This window comes from Lagopus leucura, unplaced genomic scaffold (genome assembly GCF_019238085.1).
Source record: "Lagopus leucura isolate 7727_CA_CO unplaced genomic scaffold, USGS_WTPT01 Super-Scaffold_100141, whole genome shotgun sequence".
Classification (NCBI taxonomy): Eukaryota; Metazoa; Chordata; class Aves; order Galliformes; family Phasianidae; genus Lagopus; species Lagopus leucura.
The window spans coordinates 187,692-205,350 of record NW_024962333.1 but is presented as its reverse complement, the minus strand read 5'-3'; the positions used below and the strand labels follow the sequence as shown (position 1 = coordinate 205,350).

The following is a 17,659-nucleotide window of genomic DNA, read 5'->3' as shown; positions in this document are numbered from 1 at the left end:
TGAGGTGGATTGAAAACTGACTGGCAGAGCTCAGGAAGTTGTCATTAGCAGTGCAGAGTCTGGTTGTAGGCCTATAACTAGCAGTGTTCCCCAGGGGTCGGTGCTGGTTCCAGTTTAATTCAACATCTTCACTAATGACCTGGATGAAGGGATAGAATGCACCCTCAGCAAGTTTGCTGATGATACAACACTGGGAGGATTGGTTGTCACACCTCAAGGCTGTGCTACCATTCAGTAAGACCTGGACAGACTGGAGAGTTGGGCAGGGAGGAACATGATGAGGTTTAACAAAAGCAAGTGTAGAGTCTGACGCTTGGGGAGGAGTAATTGCATGCATCAGAACGGGTTAGGGGATGATCAGCTGGAGAGGAGCTCTGCAGAGAAAGACCTGGGGGTCCTGGTGGGCTACATGTTGGCCATGAGCCAGCAGTGTGCTCTTGTGGCCAAGAAGGCCAATGGGTCCTGGGGTGCATTAAAAAGAGCATGGCCAGGAAAGTGAGAAAGGTGAGCCCTCTACTCTGCCCTGGTAAGGCCACATTTAGACTACTGTGTCCAGTTCTGTGCTCCCTTGTTCAAAAAAGACAGAAATCTCCTAGGAGTCCAGCAGAGGGCCACAAAGATGGTGAGGGGCCTGGAGCATCTCTGCTATGGAGAAAGGCTGAGTGAACTGGGTCTGTTCATCCTGGGGAAAAGAAATCTGAGAATGAGTCTGATAAACATGGGAAGGAAAGAGGGAGGCAAATGGATGAGGCCAGGCTCTTCTCCATGGTGCATAGCAATAGGACAAGGAGTAATGGCCTAAAACTTGAACATAAGAAGTTCAGTATTAACATGCAGAACTTCTTTACGATAAGGGTGATGGAGAACTGGAACAGGTTGTCCAAGGGGTTGTGGAGTCTCCACCTGTGCAGATATTCAGGACTTGTCTGGATACCTATCTGTGAGATGTACCTGCTTCAGCAGGGGGGTTGTGTTCAATGATCTCTTCAGGTGCCTTCCAGCCCCTGCAATTCTGTGACTGTATGTAAATGGTATCAAAGTATGGCCTCACCAGTGCCTTGAACACAGAGGGATGATCACCTCCCCTCTCCTGCTGACTGCATTATTTCTGATACAAGCCAGGATGCCACTGGCCTTCTTGGCCACCTGGGCACACTGTTAGCACACTGTGTTCAGCTGACTGTCAACCAGCACCCCCAAGTCACTTTCCTCTGTGCAGTTTACCAGCCACTCTGCACCAAACTTGCAGCAATGCATGGGGTTGTTGTGACTAAAGTGAAGGACCTAACACTCGGTCTTGCTCAACTTCACCCCACTGGCCTCAGTCAACTGATCCAGCCTACCCACATCCCTTTGTAGGGCTTTCCTAGGCTCAGGCAAATGGACAATTTTTCTGAACTTGGTGTCATCTGCAGACTTACTGAGGGTGCATTCAATCCTTTCATCCAGATCATCAATAAACATATTAAACCCCCATCAGCATTGGGCCCCAATACTGATGCCTGGGAAATATCACTTGTTACTAGCTGCCAGCTGGATTTAACTCCATTTGCCACTACTCTACCCAGCAATCCAGCCAGTTCTTCACCCTGTAAAGAGTGTACCTGTCCAAGCTGCCAGCTTATCCAGCAGTACTGTGGGAGACTGTCTTGGTTTCAGCTGGTAAAGAGTTCATTTTCTTCATAGTGACTGGTGTGATGCTGTGTCTTAGCTTCAGGAGAGAAACAAGGTTGGTAATACACTGATGTTTCTAGTTGTTGCTGAGCAGTGCTGTACAAAGCAAAGGACATTCCAGTTGTTCAGGTTCTCTTATTGCTCTGCCAGCAAGGAAGCTGGGGAACACAAATAGCTGGGAGAGAACAAACCAGGACAGCTGATCTAAACTGGGCAAAGAGATATTTGTAGAATCATAATCATAAAATCATTGACTGGCCTGGGTTGCAAAGGAGCACAATGCTCATCCAGTTCCAACTCCCTGCTGTATGCAGGTCACCAACCAGCAGCCCAGGCTGCCCAGAGCCACATCCAGCCTGGCCTTGAATGCCTGCAGGGATGGGGCATCCACAGCCTTCCTGGGCAACCTGTTCCAGTGCCTCATCACCCTCTGGGGCAAAAATTTCTTCCTCGTATCCAACCTAAACCTCCTCTGTCTCAATTTAAAAAATACCATATGACATCATGTAAGAAAACTATAAAGCTAAGCAAAGTTGGCTGTGGGAGGCCAGCTAGGCATCAGTCAGCGGGTGGTGGGTTATTGGTTTGTACATCACTTGTTTTGAGTACATATATATGTGTGTATATATATATATATGAAATTATTCAATTATCAGTACTGTTATTTCTCTCTTCCCTTTCTGCCCTAGTATCTCTACCTATGAGTTCTATTTTTTTTTTTTTTTTTTCCAATTTTCTCTCCCCATTTGACGGAGAGGAGAGGGAGTGTGAGAAAAAAGGCTGTGTGACATTTATCTCTTTGCCAGGTTAAACCACAACAGAGACAGAGTCAAAGGCTTTACTGAACTCTAGGTCAGGCTACATCAAAAGCCTTTTCCTCATCCATTGGGGGGTTACCTGGTCATAGAAGAAGATGAGGCTGGTCAAGCAGGACCTGCCTTTCATGAACCCATGTTGGCTAGGCCTGATCCCCTGGTTGTCCCACACATGCCGTGTCATCCCTTTCAAGATGATCTGCTCCATAACCTTACCTGGCATTGAGATCAGGATGACAGGCCTGTAGTTCCCCAGATCATCATTATGACCCTTCTTGTAATTTGGCATCACATTAGCAAGACGTACCTGGTTGACCAGGACTGCTGATAAATGACAGAAAGCAGCTTGGCAATCATCTCTGCCAGCTGCTTCAGCACCCTTGGGTGGGTCCCACCCAGCCCACGGACTTCTGACAGCACAGGTCACTAACTGAATTGCAGGGGGTTTATTCTGCTCTTTATCCCTGTATTACAGCTCAGGAGGCTGAGTATCCTGAGGATAACTGGTCTGATATTAAAAACATAAGAAGACACTGAGAACCTCAGCCATTTCATCATCCTCAGTGGTAATATTCCTTGCCACATCCAATGAAGGATAGAGATTCTCCTTGGTCCTCCTCTTGCTGCTAATATATTTGTAAAAACACTTTATTATCTTTAACAATGATTTTTTTCTGAGTTTTTTTCTTTCTAATTTTCTCTCTGCAAATATGTGTATTTGCAGTGTATATGGACGCACATGCATCTGTGTGCACTTACTGGGAATACGTGCTCAGCTCTGCTGCTGGTTGGATTTGCAGTAAAGGAGCTGTGGCAGCCTCTCAGGCTTTCAGGTCCAGCCTAATTCCCTTAACACACACCTTGGAAGACCATAATCGATCCACCTCATGTGCTCTGAAGTGTAAACAAGCCTTGTTAGTTTCCCACAGAACACAACAGATCTACTAAATAGTTCAGAGGGTTCTGAAATCCTATAGCATGTAGAGTGGCCCACACTTTATGCTGTCTGCCAGGGGATTCATTACACTGTCTGTGAAACTCTGCTTCTATTACCCTGACAATGATATCAGGCCCTGAATCAAATCCTAACATCAAGCTCTGCTCACTTCACTGTATTTCCATTGCATGTGACTTATTCAACCCTTGAAAGCAAATCCAAATGAGAAATCCCTTTCTCATATTACTCTCTTTGATGCATGGCACCAAAGCCACATGGAAGATAGACAAAATATATCTATATATATATATATATGCCATGTGATACTTTACTCCTGGACCAGTACCTTGTTGTCCAATGCTGTAATCTCCTGTTGGTTAGCTGTTGAGAGAAGAAAACTACTCATCTGTCCCTTTAATGGGTCTTCAACTTCTACATCTATGTCATAACAAGCCGTCTTCTTCTGATCATTGGGGTCAACACTACAGAGAGGATAATAGAATATTATAAGAACTGCTGTAATGAATCAGAGTAAATACCCATCCAGATCCATATCCAGGATATATTTTCTGCAAAGGACTGTTGCAGATGCTGGGAGAAGAGTTTAAGAACTGGTTACCTATATATACATGCATATCCTAGCGTATTGTCTTATCTTTCATCAGTTAGAATTCAGACTTTTGAGTCAGAGGTTTTGTCCAAACTATAAACTTTAACAGCTACTAATGCTCAATCTTAAATTAAATTGCCTCACATTTTCTGAGAACAGTTATAGCTTCAGCCTCCGAAGTAATTTCCAGTTGTAAACAACATTTCAATATCATTTCTGTTCCACTGCATCCATTTAGGGTAAGTAAAACCGTACACTATCATTCTGGATGTGAGCACTTAATTGGTTATCAGTTCCAATGCTAATTATTGAGTTGGAGGACCATGACTGGGGGAGCAGTGACTTTCCACTTGAAGTCGCTGAAATTGTAAGAGATCAGTTGCAAAAGTTAAACGTTCTGGGGGCCTGATGGGATTCATCTCTAAGCACTGAGAGAGTTAGCACGTTATAACTGAACCTCTATCAACAATTTACTAAAGGTCTTGGGATACTGTGGAGATTTCTGTTCACTGGAACACAATGTTATAATGATCTAAAAGAAGGTCAAGAGAGAAGACCTACCAAAAGCTACAATCTAATCTCAGTACATGAAAAAATATAGAGAAGAGTTTCCTAGGTACTATCAAAGGATATTTAAAAAACAAGGATGTTATCAGGCATAATCAACACGGATTCAAAGTGGGAAAAGCCTGCCTCAGTAACGTGATCTCTTTCTACAATCACATCATCGCTCAGTGGGTCAAGAAAAGGCAGAGGTTGTAATCTCACTGGATTTTAGTAAGGCCTTTGATACCATCCCTCACAGAATCCTTCTGAGCAAATCGTTGAACCATGACCTGAGTAGGGTCACACTGGCTGATGAAGTGACTGAACGGCAGAGCTCAAAGAGCTGTAGTGATGCGTGGCTACATCTGGCTGGCCATCAGTCTCTAGCAGTGTTCCCTAGGTCTCAATTCTAAAGTCAGTCTTGTTCAACACATTTATCAGTGATCCAGATCAGGAGTTGAACGCAGCCTCAGGAAGTTTGGTGACAATACTAAACTGCGAGGTGCTGCCAACTCTCTTGAGTGATGAGAAACCTTGTAGAGGGATCTAAGTAGATTGGATAATTGGGCAATTGTTAATTGCATTACATTCAGTAAGAACAAATGCTGGTTTCTGCATCTGGGATGGAGGAATGCCAGACAAGTGCAGATTGGAAGATGAATCATGGAGAATAGCAAAACTGTAGGGTCTGGAAGGGACCTCCAGAGATAATCTAGCCCAGCCCCCTGCAAAGCAGGCCCCCCATAGAAGGCTGCACAAGTAGGTGTCCAAGCAGGTCTTGAATATCTCCAGAGGAGAATCCACAACCTCCCCGGACTGCCTGTTTCAGTGCTCCATCACCCTTACTTGTGAGGAAATTCCTTCTCATATCGGTGTGGAACTTCCTGTGCTCCAGTTTATGGTTGTTTCCCCTTGTCTTGTTGCCTTGTCCTCACAGACTGCTGAAAAGAGCTTGGCCGCATCTCCTCAACTCCCACACTTCAGATGCTTATAAACATTAATTAGATAATCAGATGATTCCTCAGTGTTTCCTCCTAGCAGAGCTTTTTCCAGACCATTCATCACCTATGGGCTCTTTCCAGATTCTCATGTATGGGGGAGCTGGGAACAGGACAAAGTACTCCAGATGAGGCATCACTAGGTCTGTGTAGAGAGGAAGGATTACTTCCCTTGTTCTGCTGGCCATGCTCTTTTTAATGTACCCCACAATACCAATGGTCTTCTTGGCCACAAGAGCATATTGATGGTTCATGGTCAACCTGCTGTTCTCCAGGGCTTCCAGGTCCTTCCCTGCAGAGATGCTTTTCAGGATAGGATTCGCAAGAATGACACAAAGCTGCACCAGGGGAGGTTCAAAGTAGGAGACAGATATCTCCTGACTAGCTGGAAATGTGCTGGTGGACTGGAGACTGGCAAACGTGACGCCCATCTTCAAAAAGGGCAGGAAAGATGACCCTGGTAGCTACAGACCTATCAGTCTCACCTCGATGCCAGGGAAGATTATGGAACAGATAATCTTGGGAGCCATTACGGACCTATTAAAGGTCAACCAGAGGATCAGGCCCAGTCAGCATGGGTTTACAAATGGTAGATCCTGTGTGACAAACCTGATTTCATTCTATGACAAGGTGACCCGCTTAGTGCATGAGGGTAAGGCTATCAATGTGGTCTACCTGGACTTCAGTAAAGCCTTTGACACTGCCCCCCACAACATTCTCATGGAGAAGCTGGCTGCCCATGGTTTGATGGATGTACACTCTGCTGGGTGAAACATTGGCTGGATGGCTGGACCCAAAGAGCTGTGGTCAGTGGAGTTTAATCCAGTTGGCTGCCGGTCACAAGCGGTGTTCCCCAGGGCTCAGTACTGGGGCCACTTCTCTTTAACATCTTTATTAATGATCTTGATGAGGGGATCGAGTGCACCCTTAGTAGGTTTGCAGAGGACACCAAGCATTGATGTGCCTGAAGGGAGAAGGGCACTACAGAGGGACCTGGATAGACTGGATCAATCGGCCAAGGTTAACTGTATGAGTTTCAGTGGGGCCAAGTGTCAGGTCCTGCATTTTGGTCACAACGACCCCAGGCAACCCTACAGGTTTGGGAAGGAGTGGCTGAAAGCTGCCTGGTGGAAAGGGACCTTGGTGTAGTGATGGACAGTCAGCTGCTGATGAGCCAGCAGCATGCCCAGGTGGCCAAGAAAGCCAATGGCTTCCTGGCTTGGATTAGGAATGGCGTGGTGAGCAGAATGGGGGAAGCCATCTCTGCTTACAAACTATTTGGATGCGGTGCTCAGGGATGTGATTTAGCAGAGGGTTGTTAGAGTTAGGGTAGTATGGGTGGGTTGTGGTTGGGCTTGATGATCTTTAAGGTCTTTTCTAAACTGAGGAATTCTATGACTGGAAACATTTCTTCACTATCAAGGTGGTTAAAGACTGAAATGGGCTTCCTCGTGAGGTGATTGATGCCCCACGTCTGTCATTTGAATAATGCTCTCATTATTGCACTTTAATTTCTGGTTAGCTGTAAAGTGGTCAGGCAGTTGAATTAAATTATCTTTCTAGGTCTCTCCAATTGAACTATTCTAATTTCTTAATTTTCATATAAAGCAAATCACCTTTATCTTGATGCCTGATAGATTCTTCAAAAAAACAGCCACTCATGCCTTCCTGCTACAGAAGCTATACTGATTTTTCCCAAATATATCACATTTATCACACACCTATTAACTTCATCCTCTTTTATAGTTAGTATAATTTGGCTTCCAGTATCCAGGACTGATCTTGGTGCATCTGAATCTCTGGGCACAAGGACGTGACATTCTGGAGTTAAGGCTCACAGGGAGCCTCAAGGATGATCAGGGGCTGCAGAACGTGCCTGCCCAGAGAAGCTGCCAGAGCTGGGTTCGTCCAGCCCTGAAGAAGAGACCTGGGGAACTGACTCGATGGATGGAACTTTTTAAGATTTTATAACTCATAATTGTAATTAAAAGGGATAAATAAACATCAAACAGGTTCACAATACAAGAATATTGAAGAACTACATTTTGTAGAACATTTGTGTAATGTTAAGAGGTGGCTTGCTTCTTTGCAGAAATGGAAAATGCTACCTGTAATTTCAGATATGACAGCAACAAAGAATAGCTCTAGCTCCAGCTTAGGCTCACATAAGATTTTATTTCTGTAAGTTTTAAATCTGATGCATTCAGTTTTGCATAGTTCAGAAACTATTATCCACTCTTTTTTGTGGCATCCTCTTTCAGGATACATACCATATGAAAAGTATTTTTGCAGATTATAATCTTTCTGTTCATTTCTATTTAATTTCCACTTCATTCTCACTTCATTTTTTTGTTGCTTTCTCAAAAAGCAGGGATGGTTTGTATCTGAACATTAGTTCTAAAATGCTACAATGAGATTAGAATAGCTCCTGTTTTCATCTGTGTGCATCCTAAAAATCTAAAATGAATAACTAATCTAGGTGACCTTTTTGTACAAGACAGGCCTAGAGATAAATCTGAAGAGCACACATATTTAAAATCACCAGCACTTAAAGATCCCTGCAGTGGCTGACTGCTGTTCCAGCAGTTGACTACACTCACTGTTAAGAATTTAACTCAGTGAGCAGGAGAAAGGGTCTGCGAGTCTGTTCAAAGCCAAGCTGGACAAGGCCAGCAGAAATGTGATGCGATCCGAACCAGCTTTGAGTTGGTCGTGGGGAAGTCTCAGGTGACCAGTGTTGGCTTCTACGTCATTCTGCAGTTTCAATAGTCTAAGTCTACTTACTCCCATTACATTCAGTGCCAAACTTCAAGATATTTTTTCTTTTGCTGAGACTACAAGCATTATATTACCCCTTGAACAAACATCGTATCTCCTCTTCTCGGCAAATTAACGCTTCCCCCATCCACAGCCTGATCTCACTATAGCATAATACTGTCCAGTTCTGTGTGGTGCACAGAGTATGTCAGAGAACACTACTGCACACAGCATCCTCCTCTTCAGCTTCTAGCTGAAAGAAGTTATCTCGCGCCCGGGACTTCTTTGCCAAAAATACTGTCAGTTAGTTCCTTGCCATATTTTTCCCTAGATAATGACTACGTGCCTCTGAGGACCTCAGCTTTTTCTTTTTGCTCCATCAAAAGGTCAAAATCATCTTCAGTGACAGTACATACACAGTTATCAACTCATACAGTGGTCAAAAGCCACTTTTAGACTGTTTTACATAGTCAAATTAATTGAAAAACAAGTTTTATTTTTACAGCCTTTGTAACTTTAAAATTTCTTATCACATATATTACAGAGTTGAAACAAAAAATCATTTTTAGGCATATTCAGGAATATTTGTTGTCAATATTCTGTAGGAAATTAATTTCCTAACCTCAGTTAATGGTAACATTTAAATACTCTGAGTTTTGATCAGGACTACAAAGGAACTTAGAAGAGACAGAAGTAGCCAACAGCAAGTTTGCAGTTCTCAATCTCTCCCCTCCTCCCAAGTTGTCACTTAAGTATGGAATGTGCTGGATGTGCCCTACATATACGTAAAGCTGTATATTAACCATGCCAAAAATATGCCTGTTTTGGCAAGGATTCCAGGAAGTTCACTGCTTTGGCTGCAATATCCTTCACTGAATCTTGTCATTCTTTAGATTAACTCTTTAGAGGATCCTTGAATAGCCTGTGTTCTTCAAGGAGGACTAGCACCCAAACCAGCTGATCCAATCCCAACCAAGCATGCAGACTGGCCACTGTATCTGAAACCATTACACTGTTGCATATCTGACATAATCGGGTGGTTAGAATGAATATCTGTGGTATTTTAACTCCCTTTTTTCCCCCCCAGTGGATTCAAACTTGTTCTTCTCCCATTAGGAAGGAAATCCGATCAACTCTCAATATTATTTTAGTATGGATAAGAAGAGTGAGTTTTGCACTCTCCTATAGAAATGGTGCCACTCCGCTGAAAGTAATTCCGAATTACATAGACCAGAACGTCAAAGAGAACAAACACATGAAGTCCAAGGCTCTGACCAGGACGTCAGAAAACCTGGATTCTGGTCCGTGCGACAGTAGCTGCTTCTGCATTCATGCACTTTGCACTTGACAGTGCTGAGCTGACGGCCAAGCTTACCTGATGATATGGTTTATCACGATAGGATCTGGTGGCAGCAGCAAGTTAGTCAGTCTCTGAGGGATTTCAGAAAACTTCAGCCGTGGACAGTCAAAAATCTGGAATACAATGAAGCCTGTTACCCTCCAGAATCCAATTTGTAGTTAAGAAAGTAAACCATTGGTTCAAAGGTAAGGGGATTCTGTAAGCTGTAATTCTGTCCCCTGGCCAAATACCAGCTGTTACACTTTGCTCACAAACCCTCCCTTTAAGAGCTTTCAAAATAAGCCAGGACACCTCGCTTATTTTGAAAGCTATGGAAAAACAAAGCCAGGTAAGGTAATGATAACTCATATATCATTACTTCTACTAAACTGATGTAGCCTTATTTACAGAAAGTGTGGAGATCCCTCCAAGCATCCCTCATGGTTAATTCTAGAGGTTGTTGTGAAAGACAAAAAGTCTTAGTGTGCTACTTTGAAAACAGCATGCAGACCACTGAGAGCATCTTAAGATTTGAAGCACATTTAGGAAAAAGATAGCTTTTCTAATCATGTCTTTCACGTCTTCTGCCTTTCTTAGAAGGAGAAAAGAAGGGATGGAAAAGACTCTACATATGATCTGGTACTCAGAAGCAGCAGACTTTATCATGTCACTGAGATACCATCTTATGCTAAGAAAAAAACCAAACAACTATAAATCAGGACAGTGAAAAAAGAGCTTTTCTTCCTGGAAATGCTTTTGTGCAGGTCATAAACCATCAGATTCCTGATAACACTGGCAAATGGAGGAGGTGCTTACTTCTATTCTTTTATGAGTTGTATGTCAGCGTCTGTTGAAAACCATTCAGTACTGAAGACTGCAAATTATTAAGCAAAAATTCAGAAATTTTGTTCCATCAGAAGTTTGCAGATGGATATTACAGACCACCTTGAAAGAGACACCGTGTCTAGAAAGGAATTACCTGCTGGAAGTACTTGTCACAGTTAATGTATTCCTTATCATGGGAATCTTGCAGCTTATTTGTTTTGATGTACTGCCACAGAGCCTGGATGATAGCTGATCGGGTCTGCGTGTGTATCCCCAGCAAACGGGCCAGTCGTGGGTCCAGTTTGAACTGCGGAGGCTGCAACACAGTGAAAAGGAGAGAGATGGTAACAGAGAGAATAACAGACACCTGCCCAGATAGAGCTTCAGCTTTACTTTTCTGAGGACTTGGTTCCACACGTGAAGTGCCCCTTTCAGTGGTGGAAGCTGCATGAACAAATTGCTCAGATGTGCACCACCTCCATGGAATGACTATGCCTAGTGCTTGAAAAGGAAGAGGGACACCATACATGTGCTGTGCAAACCAGCTACCTGCATCACCTGCTGCAGACAATGAGCTGCACAGTCAGAAGTTTCTCTTTACTTTTTATGCAGTTTGGCTTTAGGGACCAGAAGACAAAAAAGAATGATCCTGCCTCAGAACTAATGGAGATTAGCCACAAATTGAGAGCATGAATTCAAGATGACACTTCTGCTATTCCTAATAATCAATCAGCTGCCTCCCATCAACAAACTCCATTGGAACCCTTTTTTTCAGACATGCTTCTAAAGTTCCACTGCATAGCAGAAACTGCACCTGGTTACAACTTGCCAATGGAATCTATTTCTCCTGACTTCTGTGATACAACTCCTCAATTGCCCTGCTTTACATTTCCAACAATATACATTCTTTAGGTACCCTGGTGTCTGGTGCCTCTTCACAAGTGCACTCATGCTCATGTTTAATATTTGCCACGTTTTTCTGCATTGTTGGCTTTCAGGTCACCCAAAGTCAGATTTATAACAAGACAAAACTTCGGGTAAGAAAACATGCTTAAAAGCATAAATTTATACTAATGGTGATCATTAACTCTAAATATATTTTCCTAACAGTCAGGATAGCAGCTATATCAGCACCTCAGTTAGGTCATACACTCTCTAAAATTAATAAAACTCTATTCTAGAGTTTCTAGGAAGACTAAAGACTATCCTAACTTTTTTTTTTTTTTTCCTTTTTCTTTGTTTGTTTCCTGTGACTGGAATCAGGAAACTAATTTGGAAGTAAGCTTTGCTAGCTCTGAAGTGAAGATCTCTTATCTTATGTCTGTGTTCAGTACAGACACTTCCAGTACAGAAGGTATTACTAATAAAAGAGAGGAATCAGGAATGCTGAAATAGTGCAATGACAGGTCTGTCCCACTCAGGGACATGTTTTATGCCAGATTAGAATGACAGCGTAACACAGATGTAATAACCTCAGGAAGCTGTGCAGTCTGCTCTGACAGAACGCTGCCACAGCTGCTCTGCTGCTCAGGTACCTCCAGCAAGAGCCATTCCTTTGAAACATAGCATACAGGAAACCTCCCCTTCACGTGCATCTTACCTCACTATTTAGCAAGAAGTCTGAACAGGTAACATATATTCTTTCTGCAGGTGATAGTAATCATCATCATGCCAAGAACAGTTTTTTGCCAGATGATAACAGAAACTCATTTGATGAGCTCTCTTAATATTTTCCCTAATCTGGCAGTTCAGTATAACTATAAACTCTTTGGACAACGTGACATTCCAAGTCCACATTTATTATATCTTGATGAACGTGATGGGATGAATTGACTCTGTTGCAGCATGCCCCAACGGTGCATTTTCCATGACAAAAGCACACACTGACCTGGTAATCCAACATGAGGAGTAGCGTGCACCGCACACTGACATCACCAGGTCTTTTCACCTGGAAGCCATCAGTCTCCTGAGTTGTGGGAGTTCTGTGCCACTGCCAAAAACAAATCAATCAATAAATAAAGCCAATTAACGCGGTCAGCCTTTTTTTCCCCACTGATGCAGAAAACTGTGCGCCCATCAATGGAGCACCTCGCACAGCGCTCCAAGCAACAATAAGACAAGCAGTAAGCCCTGGAAATCTTGCGATTAAAAACCAAACCAAAAAACCCACATTGTTTCTTGCTCCGCCCTCACAAGGCTGTTTCAGCGTACAACCTGTTTGGATGCTAGTATGCTTCACTTGTCAGGAGAAGTGTGCACACTTTTTTTCATTACACGAATTCTTAGAGGCAAACCACATCACCACTACACCTTGTGAGAATCCTTCTCTGTTTCTTGGCTCAAAGCTTGCTTCCTGAGGTATTTCTTGTGATAAGACTCTGAGTGATTTGTTGAGGAGGCAACTAATGGGTGCTAACCGTGTGACAATGGATATCGCCTTGGGAACATTTGAAAGCCCCTTCCTCCAGAGCTCCCTGCTCTATAGAAGAGCGGATGAGAGTGCTCAGGAGTGTTTACTGGCGGAAGATCTAGCCTGTGACAAAACAGCTTCAGCTAGGTGTGGGAAAATTGGGGAACAATACCATCATGTTCTGTGAGAAACAGGAAGCAGGTGGGCACCCCTGCTCCCTCTTATCTGCTGGCAAGGCCCGGAAGATGGGAACAAAGGAGTTTCTGCTGAGATCCCAGAGCCAGAAGCTGCCACTCAAAGGAGAGTTGACTCAACCACTTTGGATTTGAGCTGTCACTCCAAAGGCAGCTGACTCGACCACTCTGAAAGCATTGAAAAGGGGCCATCATCGCCATGGTAGTGGTCGTGCTTCTCGTCGTCAACTCTGCCTGACGACCCACCACTACTGAAGATCAAAGACTGAACTATGAACCACGCTGGATCCATGGTGGTGACTATGTCCCTCTTGCTGCCTATAAAGACCCCTTGCTTCTTGTCTTCTATCTTTTCTATCGCCCTCCTTCCCTTCCCCATTACCCTAATTCATAATAGTGTCCGTCCTCCCCTTCCCCATTTCCCCTGATTAAGATTTGTAATAAACTGGTTGGACCAACATTTGAACCGTTGCTTCTTAATCTCATGCCGGGTATATAGATAATAAAAGAACCTCCTCTCCCTCCTATAAATTGGAGCGAGACAAACCTGTGATTTCAAACTACATAGATTCTGTTAGTAAGCACTCCAAAAAAGAACGATATTTTGAAGCTTCTGAAAACACCATGAGATAATAAATTCAATGTAACTTAAACAAGGTAGGTAACGGGCACGTAGCTGTTTGTCTGTGTTAGTACAGTGTATGAATGCAGAGGTGCATGAACTTCCTACCTCCACAAGATGGTTGTCAGGTCCGTAGAGATCTTTGTCCAGTTCAATGACTAAACTCTTAAAAAAAGATGAAAACTTCCGTTTCTGTTTGCTGAGCTGTATAACCAGAAGAAATAAATGTTTTAGACTGCATGTAGTAGCCTGTGTTACGTGCTTTCTTCTCAGGCTCTCTTCTCATACAGATCACAAGCGTGCCCGGTCTAATCGAGTTTCCCCTCTGACAAATACAGAGAAATGTGCAAAAATCCAGCAGTGGTAGAACAGTACAGCGAGGGAAAAGTCTTCCTTGACTGCAAACAAGGTCACTGCATCCCTTTTAAGTTTGTATTTTTTTCATAAATGCCAAATTCTTTGTCTAAATTCTCAAATAGCAGCAAGTCTTACAGATTAGTCATACGCTAAGTGTCTCCTTTTACATTTTGCCTCTTCATCTAATTAGTAGTACTTGCTGTTTGCTCTACAGTTCATACTGTCTAATTAAAAAGCTGGAGGTCTATCTCACTTTCTGGGCAATACACTCCACAGTGCTTCTTTCAATCATAGAATCACTTGAGTTGGAAGGGACCTCTGAAGACCATCAGGTCCAACTTTCCTGCTGTGAACAGAGTCACCTACAGCTCCATCAGGTGCTCAGAGACCCATCCAGCCTAACCTCAAACATCTCCAGGGATGGGGCACCCACTTCCCCTCTGTTCAGCCTGTGCCAGTGCCTCACCACCCTACTGCGAACAACTTCTTCCTAATATCCAGTCTTAACCTCCCCTCCCTTAGTTTGACACCATTTCCCCTTGTGCTATCACAGCAGACCTTGCTAAAGAGTCTTTCCCCTTCCTTCTTACAATCCCCTTTAGATACTGCAGCACCCCAGCTGAGGTTTCAATGACTTTATTCCTATTTACTGGAAGTTACTTGGAAGTACATCCTCCTTCAATTTAAAATTTGCCAGTAACTGAGATGCCATGATAAAAATGGGCAAATTTTTTTCCAATAACAAAGTTTTCTTCTTTTGTTATTAAATCATTCTATAATCAGTGAATATTAAGATGTTATAATTACAAAATAAACAAGAGAGTCAGGCAAAGCAGATAATGATAACAAAAAGAGAATAGATAGAAAGCTTACCCCTATCCTGGGCTCACTTACAAAACTCCAGCAGAGCAGATCTCCAGCAGAGATCCTTCCCCACTGGTAGCCAGCTCTTAAATGGGTCTGGGAGGGATGCAGCCTGGCTCCCCCCCTTCCGGCAGCACAGCTGAATTGCCTTCACCTGTGCTCCTCTGGTTGGCTCAGTGCTCGCCTCAGGTGCTCAATCAGAGGTTCAGGCTGTGACTCAGCACTTCCCATACAATCATACACTCTAGTTTCTAATCTGAATTTGTATAGTTTCAGATTCCAGATGCTGCAGTTTGTTTACCCTTTATTTTCTAGCAGAATTCTGATTCATACACTTATCTCCAGATAGACACACACTGAATGTTTGCTTTCTCCATCTGTTTATCTTATGAAATACTTAGCTTGTGAAGCCTATGTAAATACCTGAGACCCTGACTGGGAAAGCCCAGCATTCACATACAAAAGCTGTTTCTGATTGCTTCAGTCAACAAAACTTTTCTTCCATCCTTGCTCTGACCATCCATACATCCTCTTGCACGCCCCAAGAAGTGGAAAAATGCTCTTCTCCTCGCTGTCCTACTCCTCATAAGACGCAGTGGCCTGCTGCAGGTCTGACTTGTCACCCCTCTTATGGCCTGGATCCTGTCGTATCTTTGAGGCAGCACTCTTTCTACATCCTCCTACCTGTTCTGTCCTTAAGGCTGCTCTGCTTCCTGCTGCCCTCCACAACACTGCCTTTACGGTGTATCCCTCCCTGTTGCTGGACATACTGCTTTCCCAGCAGCAATAAGCCAATGCTGCCATTTAGTGATACCTCGACTGACTGAATGTTCCCAGTGAAGCCCATCACCCTACAGGACAACCTCTGTTTGCTGGCCCCACTGAAGAACAAGTAAGCCATACGTCATCCAGGAGCTTCCCCTCCACTCGAAGCTCCCACGATGCGATGCTGCCGTCAGAGTCATCAGCGTCAGATTTTGCAGGATTAAATGTGTTGGAGATATAAAGTCTCAGCTTCCGCTTTTGCTGTTGCACAAAAGGAGAGAAGGACATATCTAGGTTAAGTCCAGGTCTCACGACAGCCACAGGAAAGACTTTCACTAGAGAATTTGCATGTATATGAATACGTTGTAAGCAGAGGAAGACAAGAGGCTGCAGATCCTGTACCTCTGGTCTCTAGCGATGTTTCAGTTTCATTCTCCTTTTGATTTCCAATGGCATTATCCCCATTCTTCTTTTTACCCTGGCAACTTCTTTCCTCATATTTGCCCATATACAAGTAGGAACTGTGTCTGTTTCCTCCAGAATCTGACACATCATCACTAAGATAATATTTTGTAAGAGGTGATCTTGTTCACATCTGAATATTTTAGATGTCTTTCTCCTAGCTTTCAGTTTCCAGCTTCCTTGTACAGTCCACCTAAAACTGAGTTAATAACAATGACTAATTCCACTGTGAAATACAAGAGATCTCTCCTTCATACTTTCCTGTTTCCCTTTGCTAAACCCTTAAGACATGTCTTTTTCTTGCAATTCACACACAAACCAGATGCAGTTGACATTTCAGGAGTGGCCTCCTGCTGGTCCCTGTACTTTCCCTGCCCAGTCAAAGCCAGTCTGCATATCATGTGTTTCTCCTACACCGCTCTCTGATTTACTGTCCTTAACACTACACAGTGAGTTGCCTTTCTCCTCGCAGTAACCACTACAAGTCAGCCCTCTTCTGATACACTGACATCAGAAATTAAAACAATTAATAAAAATCCTAAGCAATGACTGTCTTTAAAGCTGCAGGCATTACTGACATCTGTGAGTATGGTGAAAGCTGAGCCTTTAATCTCTGCTAGAGGAAGACTTTATCCAAACTGATAAGCAAAACAGGCTGTCTTTAGAGGTTGATCCAAAAGGTACTAAAAAGTTATAGCACTATTAAGGCAGCAATTATCACCCATGAAACACACAGAAATATCCTTGCTCCTGACTCATAAGTACCTATGGAAACAGAGCAACTGCAGCAGGATTCCAGTACAAAAGGGGCTTTAAATCTTCAGAAAATTCTTCATCAGAAGCAGAATAAGGGAGCACAAAGAAAGAAAACTCACATTTGTTGGAGTTTAAATATAACTTTTTTTAAAAGATCTGAAGTGTTTGTAAGCTGTTTTCTCTGCTAAATTGTCCTTGGTGATGCTTTATTTCTTTAGGCTTACCCTTAGTCCAGGAACTCCCAGTAACTTCTGGCTGTAGATAACTCTGTAGGTTAATTTCTCAGGGAGACACAGAATTCTCCTTTTTTTTTTTTTTTCCAATCTCTAAGATCCAGCTGTGTTTGTGCCATTGCTTTCTCTCTCAAGTCTCCAAATTTCTGCTCGTGCTTCAGACTTCCTTCTTATTGAGGCAGTCTCCCATCCTTCCTGCCCCACCAACCCGCATTCCAGATGACACAATCTCTCCCTTCACACCCCTGCCCTCCCTATAACAGATCTACCAAGCCAAGCAACCCTTAGGACAATAGCAAACACCAGTCTCCCTTTCTGCAGCTGGGCCTCGATCCTTAAAAGCAGTTTATGGAGTTTACTGCCATCAGGTATCAGCCATTACAGTTGTCACAATCAGCAACTCTAGACCTGACCTGCAGAATACAGTCAGATCTGCCAGAGATACAGTGCACTGCAAGCACATTTTGCTGCTCATGTTGAAAATCATAAGCCTTT

The 17,659-nt window shown here is 43.3% G+C and overlaps 1 protein-coding gene across 6 annotated transcripts in view; it reads right to left on the bottom strand.

The window, feature by feature from the left end:
* SMARCD3 (SWI/SNF related, matrix associated, actin dependent regulator of chromatin, subfamily d, member 3) overlaps nucleotides 1-17,659 on the bottom strand; it is a 62,207-nt gene that overhangs the window by 15,180 nt on the left and 29,368 nt on the right. For 5 of the 6 annotated variants that reach the window (XM_042888048.1, XM_042888049.1, XM_042888050.1 and 2 more), the window contains exons 5-10: nucleotides 15,852-15,974; nucleotides 13,836-13,931; nucleotides 12,390-12,491; nucleotides 10,656-10,817; nucleotides 9,713-9,810; nucleotides 3,773-3,908 (exon numbers count right to left, since the gene is read on the bottom strand). In XM_042888048.1, the coding sequence (XP_042743982.1) occupies nucleotides 3,773-3,908; nucleotides 9,713-9,810; nucleotides 10,656-10,817; nucleotides 12,390-12,491; nucleotides 13,836-13,931; nucleotides 15,852-15,974 (717 nt within the window). Of the gene's footprint in view, nucleotides 1-1,606; nucleotides 1,712-3,772; nucleotides 3,909-9,712; nucleotides 9,811-10,655; nucleotides 10,818-12,389; nucleotides 12,492-13,835; nucleotides 13,932-15,851; nucleotides 15,975-17,659 lie in introns of those variants that run through there. The other variant, XM_042888053.1, reaches the window with a different exon arrangement.